Source organism: Anarhichas minor, unplaced genomic scaffold (genome assembly GCF_050575085.1).
Source record: "Anarhichas minor isolate MPS153535 unplaced genomic scaffold, ASM5057508v1 ptg000014l, whole genome shotgun sequence".
In the NCBI taxonomy this organism is placed as follows: Eukaryota; Metazoa; Chordata; class Actinopteri; order Perciformes; family Anarhichadidae; genus Anarhichas; species Anarhichas minor.
Genome location: NW_027466460.1, coordinates 13,277,028 through 13,294,529, shown reverse-complemented (window position 1 = coordinate 13,294,529; position 17,502 = coordinate 13,277,028). Strand labels below are relative to the sequence as shown.

Here is a 17,502-nt window from a genome sequence, read left to right as displayed (position 1 = left end):
TTAATAAATAAGTAATTCAAATAGTTTCAGCAAATGTTTCATTATATCTCGATGCCATTTCACTACAGTCCAAAATGTAATCATCAAAACAGACTAACAGCAAATTACGTAACATCCAATGAGTGGTGAATACAGATGGATCTTAGCGAAGAGAAAAAAAACACAGAACAGGAAGCAAAAGCTAAAATGGAAACGTTTTGTCGTTTTCCACAGCACACATGATTTCCTTTGTTTGCTTGTGACTCTATAAGGTCTGGGTAAATGAGAAGAGTCTATCTTAGCTTAATGCCAATAAAAGGAGACGCACACAAAACAGGAACACACACACACACACACACACCAATCTCAGCTCTTGATTACTGGCTAAATTAGATTCCACGTGCCCCCAAGCGACTGTTGCCAAATAAACTGCGGGCGTGTGGGAGAGCAAGAAGCAGACGAGGAGAAATGGTGAAGCAGGACACGGAAAAGAACACGGTAAAAACAAAGAGGGTAACGTTGCCTACAGCGTACGGGGGGAAAACAGCATGGACGAAGAGGAAAAAGGCCTCGCACGCTTATAAATAACGCTTTGTATAATTTAGAAAGGAACAGAGTGATTGAGCTTTTCTAAAATCAGAATGCGTGTATTTATATCACAACATTTTCAACCGGACTGCGCACACACACACACACAGCCAGATAAAGTCAAAGCTTATTTGCTAAATCTTTTGAAGTCCTACATCTGTATACGGAGGGTTTATTCGAGGATGCCTCTGTATGGGTGTGTTGTGATAAACAGCCAGAGAAAATAGAAGGCAGAGCCAGATAGTGTGAGACAGATATGTAGATTAGAGCGCAAAAAGAAGAGTCAAGTCCTCAAAACACAGCCAACAGCTACGTGCTGTCAAAAAGCGGAAAAAAACTCTTACAAACATACTTCCTTGAAATTAGGCCAAGCGAAAGAAAATTAGAGTGATTTGGCCGTGGAATTCATACTTTACTTTTTTTTTGGATGCCTGGACTGAGCCGCGGGGCAAAGTTTTAATTGACTGCTCAACAGCAATAACAAAGGGAATGTATTTCTCTTTGGCATTAAAGCGCATCGCTTTCAGAGCAAGCCAGGAAATAGCATAATCTTTTTTTAATTGGTTGAACTCTCCTCGTGTATCACAATAAAGTGAGAAAATGGGGAGAAAAAAAGGCCATCTTCCATTTTACCTGCTGTGCAGAAAAAGAGGGCAAGAAAAAAATAAAGGAGTAATCGGGTGATTAAGTATGATGCACTGAAGTAGAAAACATGAAATCTAAAAGTACAAACAGAGACAATCATTTATAAAATGCAAAAAGGTGTCGTTACCTTTCACTGCACATGCAAGTCTGTATTTGAGCAGAAAAAAAAGGGAAAGCGGTGCACTTCCTGTTTATAAATTATAATTTAGTTTGCCGCCGCAACATCAGAAAAATGCCAAATTGCCTGAGTTTCGAAGTGGATGTTAGCAAACTGCTTAATATTACAGGTGGCCTGTTGTACACGTGTGTGTGTGTGTGTGTGTGTGTGTATTTACATGCATATATCCAGTCTGCTCTTCCACACAGTATTTACAGTGCAGCAAGGTGGAGAGCCGTTCTAAGTGCCCGAGGCTACACATCTCTTATTCATAGAACAACAATAACACATCTAATACCAGGGAGCAGAGTCGGTTATGAAAAAAAACAAGAGTAAGAGGCAGAGAGAGAGAGAGAGAGAGAGAGAGAGAGAGAGAGAGAGAGGGATCACAGTCCAGGGGAACAATGTCTGTTTTTAACGCCGCTGAACAAATGGCTCTGAAACAACCACTTATATACTAAATACTACACCGACCACAGGGGACACAGGAGTCACTCATGGAACAGGTGACACACTAATGGTGGGTGAGTGTGCATGAGTGTGTGAGCAGAGGGGGTACTATCAAAAAAAAATAACAAATATAAAAGCTCACTGTTAAACCCCATGAACTGAAGAAGTGAGAGGTTGAATTGGAGAGACACCAGAGAGGCAAACCTGTTCTTTTGAGTCACATCATCCAAAAACACATCGGGGCCCCTCATCCAAAAACACATCGGGGCCCCTCATCCAAAAACACATCGGGGCCCCTCTCCTTTACAAACGAACTACACAGTGCCATGCTAAAGTAGTCTACCCCATGCTGCTTCTACCATTGTGTTGCATTACAATTGTTTGATGTAAGGGACCCACACAGAATAGTCAAAATTGTTGAAGTGAAATGAAAAGAAAAACTCTGGTTCTGAAGAGTGAAGTCAATGAGGAAGTGTCTTAAACTTGAATACTAGCCAGCAGGGGGCGACTCCTCTGGTTGCAAAAAGAAGTCTATGAGAAAATGACTCTACTTCTCTCTTGATTTATTACCTCAGTAAACATTGTAAACATGAGTTTATGGTCTCAATCTCTAGTTTCAAGTCTTCTTCAATACAGCATGATGTTCATTTAGTAAATTATGGTCCATTTAGAGTCAAATAGACCATAAAGCAGGATATGCTTTAGGGCGGGGCTTACTGTGATTGTCAGTTAATTTCGTTCACTGGTTGCAAAAAGCCAAGATGGCGACGGCCATATCGCCGATCGCGAGGCTTCAAAACAGCAGTCCACACATCAATGGGTGACGTCACGACGACTACGTCCACTTACAGGTAATGTGTGCAGGTCAATTACATAAAATCCAAATAAAAACCCATTTAAATACCAGGCTGTAATGCAACAAAAGTAAAAAAACTGTACCAGTCCTGATGAAATCACAGTTGCCCTAACCCTAACCCACTGAATGACAAAGATACAAGTTTTTTTCTAACACTAGTACTTCTGTTATCAAACCTGGATGTAATATAACATAAATGTAATAAAAGGGATTGTGTTGTAAACATACATCGACAGAAATCTAGTCAAAATAAATTATTGTTATAAGCCATCCTAAAATTGTATACAAAGATTTTGTAAAGATGTTCATGAATATTGTACTGTGTATTAGTTGACAGCAATAATGCGTCAACATTGTTCGAGCAACGTCTGACACCGTTGTCTCCATATATCACATGTGGGATTAAATGTGGCACATGTGCTTCATGCAGTGAACCTCGAGAGGTAAGCTACTGATAACTGCTCCTCGTGTGATGTCAATAAAAGAGCAATCACCACAAGCAGAAATCCCACTGTGGCTCTTTGTGATACGGGCTGGATGTGAACGCCGAGCAGTTGCTAAGCAGGTACCGTGGAGGAATCTAGGAGGAGGTTACACTTCAGTGGGTTTCTCCTACGTGGGCTGAATTTGAAGACGACCAGCTTGCTGCTGCTCAGATGTCTTGGGGAGAAATAAGACAAATGAAGTGAGGAGCAATGGCAGATGTGCAACAGCATCCACTAAACACTGAGAAAGATTTGTTTGCTAATGTGTAAGGCTTTAGTCCACGGCACAAATATCTGATATCCTTTGATTAAATGCTTGGTAGAAGAGACCCTGTGGAGCTTTCTCGTAAATCAACAACAGTCATGTTTACATTCAGTGTCACTCACCAGAAAGCATTGTGTGTATCCTTGAGATCTAACAAACGTGTCGAGTGCATTTCCCTCCTCATAAAATATTCGTAGAGAAGATATCTAAAGTATTTCTTGTTTGTTTCCATCCATGTTTACTAGCTTGCAGTCGTCGTCGTCTTTGTTGCTTGGAGTGTTACAGACACAAGTTTGTGTGCGCACATGGATATGATAAACAAAAACAGGGAAACGCTCGTACAAAAACAGCTCCATAGGTCTAAAACTGTGATTCTTCAAGCTCAAAGCACGAACTGAGAATAGAACATGCTGTTGTGATGAGCAGTAGGATCAAAGCTGAAGGTCTCCACAGATCCACAGGTCTGCGTGAGTTGGTCGTCTTTGGGATAAAAGCTGAATTAATGCCTTTACACACCGGGGGGGCGTGACGAATAAACAACAGAAGTTATTCGCAGGAGAGTATTTTGCATCAAAACTATTCATACTGGCAGCGATGCTAATTTGCAACAGTTAACAATTTTTCAATAAAAAAGTTTGAATAAATTCTTAAAAGCAGAAACTATTTATGACAAAAACAGAAGTAAAAAACAAACAAAAAAAGGACCATCCCTGGTGTGTAAAGGCCTGAAGGTGAACTCCTGATTCCGTGGTGTGAATCTAGTACTGGCAAGTTGCAATGGCAGGGCATGAATATCACCATTTTGCTGGTTAGAACACAGCAAAGACATCTTAAAAGGCAGCACCCGCATGTCAATGTCTTCAGTTGGTATTGTGAGGGTCCACAGATCGATGGCTGAATCCCAAGAAGCAGGAAAAGGTCTGGAGACAGATTACAGCCTCTGGGCCTTTTTACAGAAGAGTAGACCCGTTCCCTCCAAAACCATGATGGCAAGAAGAAACAGCAGCCAAGTTGTGCTTTGGGACTGCTGAGAGGACCCCAGGCTGAAAGGGTTTGGTAAAGGTGGTGCTGAAGAGCTCTTTCTATCATGTAGTATTAGCATCAGAACTTCTGGTGGGCTCTGCCACAGGGCCCTGAGCCTTTGAGAGTTTATGGATACACAAGGCAAAGGTCAAAGGTCTGCAGAGCGGCAGACTCTTCCGTGCAAGGTCTCTGCTCTTCCTCCACTTAAACAAGTACCAAAGACTCCCTCAGAAGTAACTGCAATGTGTCCTCCTCTTCCTCATCAAACTCTGATCACGTTGAACGTCTCACCTGTACATAAGTGTTGGGAGTGACCTTTGTGTCTTTTCGATGGTAATTGGACTCCCAGTTGCTGTGCCTGCAACTGGGCAGATGGCTTTTCCCCGTTTCCTCACCGAAATATTTATTTGTATGACAAGACATACCTGTAATTCATAGGGTCGATAAATCAATGATTGTGGCTATACATTGTTGTAAAAGGCAAATTATCTTTTCCCCTTTGGAAGTCTTGATATAGAAGCAAAAGCAATACTTGTGTTTCGCCATAAAGCCGAAGTTATACTTTGCACGTCCGTGGGTACGCGAGGGTCAGCTCGATGTACGTTTTGTCATCAGAGGGAGTGAGCGCAGGTTCTGTGCGGACGTCCACGAACGCCTGCGTGTCTGTGGCGTCAGCAGCCGTCATTGTACCCGTCCATTTGAGAGTATGAGCGAGGCTCATCTATTACTGACATTTCACTCTCAAATTGCATCTTACACCGAGCAGGCTGCAAGGCGGCGGGGGGATGAGGTATCTCTTTTCTGACGTCTCGTATCACTTCGCCGCTTTACTGGGTAAGAACGGAGCAGCGCTGACATCATCTCTTTGGCTCGAAAGTCTGAAGGCTGTTTTCAGTTCCATACAGAAACGTCAAGTTTCTCCCTACCAAATGCACACAACTCCCTACATGCCAGACCGGTGACGGGTGATGGAAAGACACGGCGTCTGGTGGGAGTAGTTACAAACACGGGAACAAAAGCTTCAAAGTCTCAAAAGGGAAGGCTCTCAGAAGTTTAGACAAATTCTAAATTAAGGTTGGAATGTGGAAGGCTGGTGCGATGTGGGACACTTACACCCTAACCTGATTGAAAAGACGCCTCTCCTTCCTGCCCTCAATTGCTGCTGCCGTCCTTCAGCCACCAATCATCATCAATCTGAGCTCAACTGTCCACACAATGCAACAGCCTCGTTAATTTAAGGATCCGGCGGTCAAAAGAGGACATTGGTAAATAGCCCGTCTTTCACATCGTCATTGAAAATATGTCTAACAATACCGTATTCAAACGTCTCAGTGAAATATAGCAGAGACATAGGTTGACAAGGTCACCTATATTTAATGCTTAAACTGTCTTCATGATGTCAGCTTTGATTAAACCTTTAAATAGGTAACTGCCATTAAAATGAAAACCCTTCACCTGACATCACTACAACAGCAGGCGCACGGCTTAACAGCCAACACACATCCATCCATTGTAACCAGACTCAAATAAGCTTTATTGGCATGAATGATCAGATTACATCATTACCAAAGCTAAATTACTGTACGTGTTATTGAGAGTTTTACACAAGAAAACTAAATAGATAATAACTAGATAACAAATACACTTTAAACACTTTTTCAGATGGTATCAATCCCAAACATTTACTAGAGTTTGTAGCTGAAGTTGCTCCATTGGCCACAAAGCATGCCATTGTCAAGACAAAATACAAAAAGCTTTTTTCAGCTCATACTATGTCTCTATCTGACAATAAAGACATAATCATGATGTTGCTGTGGCTGAGTAGCACAATGGGGCATGCCCATGTCAGCACACGTACAACTGAGAGAGTACGTTGATGCAACCTTTTGCAATGGCAACAATTATCTTTGTCTAGACACCAGGCATGACAGCTCCAGCAACAAGACAAAGCACAGCTGTATCAAGTCCACTATTGTTCTCACCAGACAGTAAACCGGGTCCAAACCACAGAGGGGCAACGTAAAGTAAGAGGAGAGCAGAACAGACTATCGACAGCTTCTGAAAACTCTCTCTTCAAATGATAATGTTCGTCACAATAAGACCGACTGTTGACTGGCTTTCTTTAAAGACGGCCATCCTTAAAAGCACCCTTCAAAATTCAATCCAACAATCATCCAGCACGCTCTGCTCACATCTACCCCGCAAAATAATAACTAGTAGCACCTGAAACCAACTCATAAAGCCTCCACACTCACTGTTCTGAACAGCCGAGTAGGTGGTGGGACCACTAACAGGACCTAACGTGTTTACTGGTCTGTCATCAAGAACGATGTTTGGAAAGAAAAAGAGAATCCAGTCGTTCTGGAAATAAAAAAAAAGATGAAAGCTTTGCAGTTCGGCTCTTTCCCATACATGCATACTTTAATCTTAATGTCGACATTCCCAGAACTCATTAGTTGGCATGATCAACAGCAGAGACACAGACCTGACCACTTTGATTACGAGGGGAATTCTACACCTAAATAAAAGATATATAGGAATATGACCGCTTTCAAAGAAGTGCCCAAAATACACAGAAGTCATTGATTATTACTTGTGGAAATTAGGTTGGCAAAACACATTCACATTTCAAATGTATGCGTCCACTTTGACTTCTAGAATATAGTATGTTTAGTAAGACAAGTAGTGTATTAGAAATGGTACGTTTGCACAGCAGGGAGGCCTTTGAGGACAGTGGCAGCTCTTACATTGCAGGACCACTAAACAGAATGTATGCACAGAAGATAATAATCCCATTTGGTATTTGTTTGATTGTTTAAATAATTGCATGTTGCAAGTCACAGTATAAATAAATAAATAAATCAAGTGAGAAGTCGGGTCATTTTCTCAGAGACGTCTATACAATCGGACCTTTTGCCATGTTGCCGTTTGAGACAATGCCAGTTTAAGGAACAGAGTCCTCCGGCTGTGAACCGATTCTAATATAGTAATAGTGACTTATAGTAAGTTACAGATATATCTAAGAGCAGTATCACAAAGTTTTCAATTGTAGCATGAAAATGTGACACTGCCATATGCCTGATGATTACTTCATAATTGCATGACGCAGATGGAATCGGATGCATTAGTCGCATCTCTTTAAAGTGTCCATTGTACAATACATACATACTTGTCAAGCAGATGAATGAGATCAGAATTTCTCAGGAGTGCCTCCTGTCAGATTACCGGCGGGGATGATGGAGCACGAGTCCAAGCGGTCTCATTACGCTGGTAATCTGAGTGGCTGACAGTCACACTCGTCGGTGTGATGTCAATATAAAGACGGGGCGGAAACGACGGGTTATGCTACAACAATCTGACATGCAAGTTGATGTAATGAAAGCCCCCCCCCGCTGTCAATTCATTCAAGCATTCAATACCTCTTTATTCAGCCATTTATTTCTCCTTTCAAACGCTTCGCCATTCAGTCACTCATCTCTTCACTCGGTCTGATCTGGACGTCTCTCTGTGTGCATTAGACCGTGGAGGAGTCATAAAAATAACTCCCAAGAACTGACCTGATCCGTTGACCGCGCAACCTTGAAACACACACACACACACACACAGCCAGCCAGCCAGCCAGACACACACACCTACGCACACTCAGTTGTCAATTGCCTTAAAAGTGGTGGTCATGCTTGAGAACACATGGATTTCATTCACCCCGCGGCTAAATGGAACCAACACGCTTGCCCACACACGTTTCATTAAAGTGCCCTGGTAGGCTTAGTTTGGTACAGTATGAGTCAGGGGAGTTAGAGGACCTGACTGAGATGAAACGCACGCACACACACACACACACACACACAAAAAGAGCCAATTTAAAAAGGAGAAGGGATCGGGGATAACTTAGGGAGTTAATTAAGTAACTTTTCAAGATGAAAGTAGCTGGATTAGATGCACACAGATATGCATGTGTGTGTTAGTGATGTTAAGGTGGCTACCAACAAGGATTCATTTCATTTCAGCCAGTTCCACTCTAATCCCTTCAACCAATAAAGCAGGATTTTAAATCAACCACAGATCCTGAGACTTTTCCACTGGAATCACACCTGCGTGTACCTGATTGTACTCGGAAAAAAGTGTCAGATATGGCGAGTGTTTGTGAGAATCAATCTGCAATGTCATACGGGGGCCTTGGCGATTTCAAATTTGTCCCTTTGTGCCAGACGAGTAAATCCATCCCAGAAAGCTGTTGCCTACCTGTAGGTTGTGTCTCTCCAGTCTCATCTCCAGAATGTTGTTCTGCTGCTCCAAACGCTGGCGCTCTGCCTCCAAATCTTCAATTTTCTGTCTGAAAAATATATATATATATATATATATATATATATATATATATATATATATATATATATATATATATATATATATATATATATATATATATATATATATATATGCACCCTTGTATATGCATTAATCTTTCAAGTCTGAGGTGTTGAATTGGTTGTCTTTGCAATAGGTTGTGTGTGTGTGCTCTAACTACCTGAGTATGCTGACCTCTTCTTTGGTCCCTGAAGAGCTGCTATCAGCAGCAGAGGCCTGCTGCTTCTTTAGAGACTCCAGCTCCAGCTCCACCTGCACAGACAGAAGAAGATGGGCCTGCTGCACTAACATCACATCACCTTTGGCTGTGTGCCTTGCACAAACCTTTTGGCTGCAGATAGAGCCCGAGGACTCTATTCCGGTGTGCTTGCTATCTTTTCGAGACAGGCATCCAGACAAACGGCTATATCATTTATACACCATTAGCAAAACGGACTCATTTTCCATTTTCCAATGTCACAATCTTTTTCCCCTAGTGCTTTTTTTTAAGTCTGTAGTTTTCGCCCCAATCTCACTCTCCTGTCTGCAATTAGCCCTCATTTCCATTTGCACAGACCTGTTCCTCTTTTTTCAGAGAGCATCTGTCCGTCTCGCAGCTCATCCTCCCTCCCAGTCTTTACCCGGACATACAGGTAATTACTGCTGTACCAGACAGGAGGATTTCAGCGTCAATATTCATTGCCATAGCTATATGTTGATGTCTCCTCGGAAACAAGGAGGCACAAAAAGAAGGGAGATCGTAGAACAAGAGGTAGAATCACAGAGTGTGTAAGAGAGGTTAGGTCATACCTGCCAACTCTTTTCTTTATCCCGTTTTTAACGCAGTCTACTTTTCTGTAACTCTTCAGTAATCAAACCCTTAATTAAGAAAGATATATATTTTTAAAAGGAAGTAATTATCGAGCTCCAGACCTCAGTGAGCTCTAAAGCTGGTGGTTCCAATATCCAAAGCTTCATTGTTTGGCACACTGGAAAAAATCCTGTTAGTCAGCACGTTAGTCACAGACGTATTAAAGCGTCTTTGAGTCACAGATACAAATATACCTGCCAGGATTACAGTTGTGACTAAAAAGGAACCCGTGACAGCTTGAGCGCTAATGGCTGAGGTTACAATGACTAATCATGAAGTACTAATTAAGATTTCTATAGCTTTAATAAACATTTCACTTCTTTGCATCCTTGTTTCTTTTGTTTTTGTTGTTAGTTACTGGTGGAAAACGAATAGAAGTTAATTAGGGTCAAATATGTGAAACAATGTAGGAAAACAATCTATTTTGTCTGTAACTCACAGAATAAAAAGCTACAAATAGCAAGCGTGGGAGTGTGTGTGTGTGTGTGCATGTATACTTACGGTTTGCAGCTGCAGTTTTAAAGTCCCCGTCTCCTCCTGTGCTTTGGTCAGCTGGGCCTGAAGCAAAGGACAAAACAAAGGGAAAAAATATAAATACAAAACTAGAATTACCGCCTCGTGGTTGTAAGCCTCCGCAAACCAGTCATGTTGCAGTTTACATCTATGTCTGTCCAAAATCATCATCATTATATCTTATTTGAAATTTGTGTGAAATTGTCATAATTAGCATTTCTTGCGTTATGGCAAAGAATGTGTGTTCTGAGGTCACAGAGACCTCTGACCACCAGATTCTTATCAGTTCATCTTCGATTCCAAGAGGATGCCTGTGCCAAATCTAAATAAAACCTCTCAAGGCAGAATGGGATGGACTTAAGGTCACAGTGACGTTGACCTCTGACCACCAGATTCTTATCAGTTCCTCCTTGTGTCGAGGTGGACGTTTGTGCCACAATTTTGAAGAAATTCTCTTCAGGCATTTCTGAGAGGTCCACAAGAACGGACCAGATGGACGGACAGACGGACGGACAGACAACCTAAAAACATAATGCCTCCGGCCACAACTGTCCTCAGCCGTAAGCCATAAAACTGAAAGATGGCTTCCTGTCCTTATCCCACCGAGATACAGCATTGACAGAAACAGAGGATCTGAAAGGGAACAGAGGCAGCGGCATATACCATATATTTTTCCAAAGTGTGAACTTCATTCAGTTTTGAGACAGTGACACTCTAGCCTTCTCACATTTCGCTCCAGTGTCACTCACAGTGCCCCCCCCCCCCCCCCCCCCGTCCACCACAAGTGCTGTTTTATCGGTTTTCAGCACAGATATGTCAATTTGTCCACTAAGCAAGAGCACCGAGCGTGTCGACAAGGAGCGGCTGAGTGCCACACGTTTACAGTGCCTTTAGCTGTGAGCAAAAAATGGCGACGCTAAATAAACTGTCCGGCAGCTTGGAGGTGCATAAATGAGTGCTTCACATTCAAATTTGTTCCAGGATACTCTAAATGTATGTGGTGTTTTTGTGTATGCACACACACACACACACACACACACACACACACACACACACACACACACACACCTCCATCTCTGTGTTGTGGTTCTGGGTCCTCTGCAGCACTTCCTCTGCCTCTCTGAGGCGTTTGCTGAGTTGAGGAGAGTACTCAGTGGGTGCCAGCGCGCTGTCATAGGACTCCAGTATGGCACGCATTCCATCACGCTCCTGTAACACACACACACACACACACACACACACACATTAACATAACACGACAAAAAGGAAATCCTGCAGTACACTTAACTCATTTCCATGGAGCCGAGGAGGAAGAAAGTCACGGCTCAGCAGTCTGCTGTGCTATCAGATATGTAATGTTTGCGTGTAACAGAGTGAGTGAGATGAGAATATCAAAGCTCTTTGATGTTTTTCGGATTTGTCTGCGTTGAGTTTGCATGTTTGGTGTGTTAATATGACGGGCAAATGCCTTTGTAAATGAGGAACAAAGCACGAGGCAGCTGCTCCCTTCTCCTCCAAGCTGTGGCAAGAGAAGCTTCGGGTTGCGGTCGTGAAAAGACAAAAGTCTTGAAAGATAAAAAAGGATACATAATGAATTTTAAATAAAATCAGACAGTCCTAACAGAGAAGCATACGATATCATGCTGCCTCATCTCTCCGATACAAGACGAGGACATTCAAAAAAAATTAAAAATCGACATAATTCTCTCCTCTAAAATACTTGAATGAAAGACGTGTCCTCAACATTGTCTGTCCAGTTCATCAACACATCAAGCAGGTGCATCTCTTCAAGAGAAAACATCCTCACGCTCACGTCTTCACTCCGGCTGTCATTACACTTTCTAAAAGCACTTTGAATAACTAGTCTGCTCTGCTCTACTTGTTAATATATGTTCATTTGAAGTTTGAGGGAAAAGGAAAAGTGCACACTGTACTTTATATTTTACTTAGAGTTAATGTACACATTAATGAAGCAACAATGGTATCAGCCTCGGGTTAATCATCTGCGACACTTTGAAACACCATTTAGTGATTAACATTAATTTCAAAAAAGGCACAATCCGTCTGAAGAATGTACCTGACGCAACATTTGAACTTGTAACAGTAACAAATGATTACTGCGTTACGGAGTAAATGTGTACTGGTTGGCCGGCAACATGATGAGAGAGAAGTAATCCGTTTAAAAACTGGCAAACAGCCCGTTTATCGATGCGAAGTCAACGTCAGTCAAGCCCGTTGTGTAATGGTGCGTCTCCTCCCCTCCCTTCATCATAAAGCGAAGCCGGCTGCGTTCTTTTAATAAACACAAACAGCCGGGCTGCTTAGGAGCATCCTTGAAGTCTGAGGGTCAACGAAAGCTCAGTAGTCGATTATTAACGGGGCTAATGTGGGGGACGCGTATGAGACTCGGGTTGAAGTCAAGGTAATAAAACAGCGAGTACCATTTCAGATAACTGCATCTAATATATGTTGATTGCAGAGTAACGCTGTCTTTAAAAAAAATAAAAAAATAAAAACGGCTTGTAATTCCTGGTTGTAACATCTATGAATAATGGACTGCAATTTCTCTGTCAGATTACCTCACAGGCTTGTATCTGAAAACAAAACACGATTACCCTAATCAGATTCTGCCTGTGATGAGCCAAGATCCAAACCAACGTAATCACTTTAAAGATGACTGAGTCGGGTTCATTTAAAAACACTATATGGGAAATCACGCTTAATTCAACTTTATTAGTTTTGGCTCCGAAGCAGCATGGTTCGTCATGCAACATTTCCTAATGCATCCTGGGAGAACCTTCCGGAAGGGAGAGAAGAAGAAGAAGAAGAAGAAGAAGACAGACTGAACAGAAGTCAAAATGGTACAAACACATTTAGAGGTCAGTGTGTATGCTGCCAATCTGAACCAGCACGGCCCTCTGGCTATTTACGGTCTATTAACGTGCAATGAAATTCAGCCAATCTAAATCAAAAATCTGTCGACTCCTCTCCGATAAAAACTCTAATTTTAGAAAACAAACAAACAGGGCGCGGGAGGACAGGGCGATAAAACCATCGTTACCGTTTTCATCATCTATTTTCTTTTTTTGGAAATTGCTTTTATGTCGACTGTTTTATCTGGTGCGTGAAGATGTGACGGTGCCTCTAATGGGTCAGCGAGTCTGTCCCGCTGAAGGATGTTCAGAAGAAAACATCCGAGTGGGGCAAACGCCAGCGTAAAGGAGTCAGAGCCTTGTGGCAGAGAGGGAAGGATGACATTCGTCCTCTTCTGCGCTCCCTTAACAACCTGCTGTCAAGATGCGGCTGAGCAAGGCACTCGATCATCATTGATTCGTGAGCCAAAGTGTGGCTACAGTCATTCACACAGGTGGAGTGGTGGGACACCTACCAGATTCATTCATTCATTCATGTTGTTGTTATTGCACAATGTAGATAAAGAGGTTACTTTGATTCAGAAAGCAACGATGATGAGGGCTTCGGGTGTGTTATGTTATAATAATAAAAGCATTGATTGGTTGCAGCCCTACCAAATTAAATGACATTAGTGAGAACCAAAAATGAAGAATAAAAGACTAAATATACTAAAGGCATTAATATACTCAGCTATCGTCGTTAAATCTAATGTAACTTTAAAAACATTGGGCGGGTTAGAGCAAAAAATCATGAGCAAGGGGTCAAAGTTTTAAGAAGCACAGCAACAGATATTTTCCTTCAGTCCATCGAGACCGGATGGTTAAAAACCTCTGAGTGCTTGGTTAAGTGAAAATGGTAGCAGGCGGTCTCTGCCAAATCAGTCTTAGGCCGAGTCATAGTTTAGCTCCGCTTAGTTATGGTGGTGCCTCAGAGTGTGTGTGTGTGTGTGTGTGTGTGTGTGTGTGTGTGTGTGATTTGTGTACTAACAGACTGAGCATGTTAACCTCGGGAATTACACACAGTGAGAAATCAATATCACAGGGAGGTCTAGTCAGGAACTGCAGAGCAGGGGGAAGCAAGATAGATAGATGAGGCATATGACTTCCATCGACCAATCAGAAGGCGGGGGGGGGGGGGGGGGGTGGTGGGGGGGTAAAGGGTGGATTAGGAATTCAGTGCTGGCCTTGAGATTCAAGGGCCTTCATGTTCCCCGAGTGAACCCGTATGAACCCGAAGACGATAACTTGTATCATGAAGAAAAACGCCACTTTTCTTCCGATTGGTCTTCAGTCTAGAAATCTGATACGTACACACTTTGTGCAAATATCTAACAATACACCTTTTACACTGCATGTGTGTGCATATCTTATATAACTCGTTATGAATTCATAAACACCAAATACTTGATGGTGCTTCTTGTAGTTTCTGAGTCATTTTCTTATAGTACAATATTAGTCTTTGGGCAGATGGAACTAATGCATTTTAATGAAATATAAAATAAAGAACGATGAGGAAAAACTCACTTTGTTTGAATTTTTTCAAGCCAAGATTCTAAATTCCAGGCACAGATGAGTTAAAAGGGAAATTCTGGCATTGTGTGACGGTGGAAACATTGTGTCGCCAGGGTTTGAATGCTCGTTAATGTGTCTGCATGTCTGGGTTTTGTTGTCGTTTGTGTTCGTCACTGACGGTCGGTCACCTTGGTTAACAGCAGCACTCTCTTCTGTAGCCGGCGGACCAGAGCGTCCTGCGCCTCCCTCTTCTTCTGCTCCTCCAGAGCCTTGCTGCGCTGCTGGGACAGCTCTGCACGGAGCTCGGCCTGCGAACGCTCGGCGCTCCTCACGCTGACGCACCGGGAGAAATGACCGGGTGGAAAGAGGAGGAGGAGGGGGGGGGGGGGTAAATAACAGGTGGCAGGGAACACAGGTCGCTTAGTGCCGAATGTTCAGACGAGCCGAGAGAATCAATTCATAGTCAATTTAGAACAATACTGCTCACCGAATAATTCCCGGACGACCGTCCAGAAATTATTTGCAGCAGCGACTTGCGACAGGTCTGATCGATAGGACAATAATTATACAACACGCTCCCCTCATCCCCTCCCCCACCCGGCGCTCTCCCATTCTGCCGTTTCTAATATTTCATAATGAGCCCAATACGCTGAGCAGAAGAGAGACGCTTGTTAGCTAATGAACGCTTTCTTAGCTGGACTGAGCTGCAGCACGAATAGACCCGAGCATGCGCGCAGCACTCCCTACAGACATCACCTCTGCCTAAACAGGACAAGTTTAATTAGTGAATTTCCTCTCCCTCTCACTCACAATCCTTCTCACACACACACACACACCAGTGGTTACTGTCAGGAGTGCTATCAGAATCAGGACCAGTTTAATTAACTTTGTGACAATTAAGGACTTCTCAGAGATACACTCTAATAGATACATGGGGGAGGGAGGCCGAGGGAGTGAGAGGTTGCGGAAAAAGTCTGAAGGCAGAGAGGACAGAGATTTTGTGTGCGTGTGAAGAAGTGTGTGTGTGAAGAAGTGTGTGTGTGTGTGTGTGTGTGTTACCGGCTGTTGAGTGTGTAGTTCTGCTCTTTCAGAGAAATTTCTATCTGCTGGATCTGAATCACCTCCCTGGACAGATCCTCTGGTTTCCTACGGAGAGACGCACACAGGACAGTTAGCATACACACGTGTACCCGCGGACACACACAATGGAAAATCAATAGGACTGAGAGTGCAGCAAAGGACGGAGAATAGATGGAAGCGGCGGCGCTTTCATATTCTTTTGTTACTCGGCCAGTGGGGAGCTGGGAAAGAAAATGACACGAGCAGCAGAGGGGGCGATGAGAGGAGGATAGTGGGCTAAATACTGGTCACAGTTCTGCAAAACAAACTCACTCCGTGGGAGAGATTGACAGATTACAAAACACACACACACACACACACGCAATGGGAAGGCAACAAAGCAGAAGGTCACATACTTCAACAGAGACGCGCCACACAACCTCCAAACTCTAAAACCCTGGCCGTTACTATGGATCGGTCCAAAAAAAAAAGAGAAGAAAAGCGGATGCCATTATCTCTTTATCTCTTGTGAAATGGGCGTACATTAGGGGAGCTTAGCTTCACGCAAAAGCACACCGTAGCCGCCGGCTCGCAGTTCAAATGACACACCTGAGAAAGTGATGCAGATCGACATCATGAGAGTGGGAGTGCTCATGAAGGCAAGAGACTTTTAGTTACATTGCTTTTTACTCCAGCATGTCATCAAACTTTAGCTTTCACTAGAGACCATCAGTAACCTGACACCTGGTATCATGAGATATATATATATATATATATATATATATATACACAGATAGATAGAAGGAAAAGGCTGGGCAGTCACGGTTAACACCAAGGCTGAAATGTGTGAGTGCGCCACGTGAAAGTTGATTGCCGTGGATTTATCACCACTTCCAATTCTGCTCGGTCGGAGCCTTAGGCATGAAAATAATATCATGACTAAAATATGAGTCCATGAATCAGATGATGGAATAACTATGGTACCCAAAGTGGGTAATTTCACGTAGACCTGAGCAGAGAGCGACTCACGGGTCACGAGCCAGTCGTCTCCGTTAGTGCGGCAGAATAACAGGTCGGTTGCATATTATTGGGCGAGACGGCGAGAACTACGGTGAGGTAACTGCATGAACATGATGTTGGAGAACAGAGTCTTGTTTAAGTGCTGTGGGTTTAGTTTTAGAAAAGGTTTGTTGTCAGAAGCGTTCAAGTGCAATTTAAGCAACATTTTCACCAAATGTTTCTCATTCACACAATTAAACTGGGCCAACACCAGGCTTTTGCACAACTAATTATTATCATTATCTTCTATTTATCATCTTCAAATTGCTGTTTTTTTTCCCCATCCGACACTCTAAAACAGTTTCTCACCCAAATTCTCTCTTCAGCCGGTGAAAACATTACTGAAAAAGGAAATCCATTTCCAGAAAACCTTCACCAATATTTCCATCGCCTGTCCCTTCAATTTTTGCTCCAATTAACAGCCTCCTTTTAAGAAAAATATTTCCATCACGCTGACATTCAATTGTCAGCCACATGGGTGCACACGTAAGCAAGCACAATGTTATCAGACTGGGGAACAGAAGGAAAGGAAATAAACACCAGCAACCGGCCGACTGCTGGCAAATGCAAGCTGCGGCTGTGAGGCAGCCACAGTGACTGTTGCTGGGGAGGGTTCACTTCTCTCCAAAAGTTAGCTTTCCGTGCGGCAAAAACGGAACAAAATGGCCAAATCCTGTGTTGCAGGAGACGAACGGCACCAATGTGTTCACTCCTCATTAACAACCGCTCCACTACATATTCTTTTCACACCACTAATGACCAGCACCAACTGCCTGCTGACACA

General features: G+C 42.9%; 1 protein-coding gene across 3 annotated transcripts in view; it reads right to left on the bottom strand.

Moving 5' to 3' along the window:
• The window catches only part of mad1l1 (mitotic arrest deficient 1 like 1), a 45,093-nt gene that overhangs the window by 22,723 nt on the left and 4,868 nt on the right, over nt 1-17,502 (bottom strand). For 2 of the 3 annotated variants that reach the window (XM_076091572.1, XM_076091571.1), the window contains exons 10-15: nt 15,660-15,746; nt 14,789-14,933; nt 11,245-11,385; nt 10,165-10,221; nt 8,974-9,065; nt 8,691-8,781 (exon numbers count right to left, since the gene is read on the bottom strand). In XM_076091572.1, the coding sequence (XP_075947687.1) occupies nt 8,691-8,781; nt 8,974-9,065; nt 10,165-10,221; nt 11,245-11,385; nt 14,789-14,933; nt 15,660-15,746 (613 nt within the window). The remainder of the gene's footprint in view (nt 1-8,690; nt 8,782-8,973; nt 9,066-10,164; nt 10,222-11,244; nt 11,386-14,788; nt 14,934-15,659; nt 15,747-17,502) is intronic. The other variant, XM_076091574.1, reaches the window with a different exon arrangement.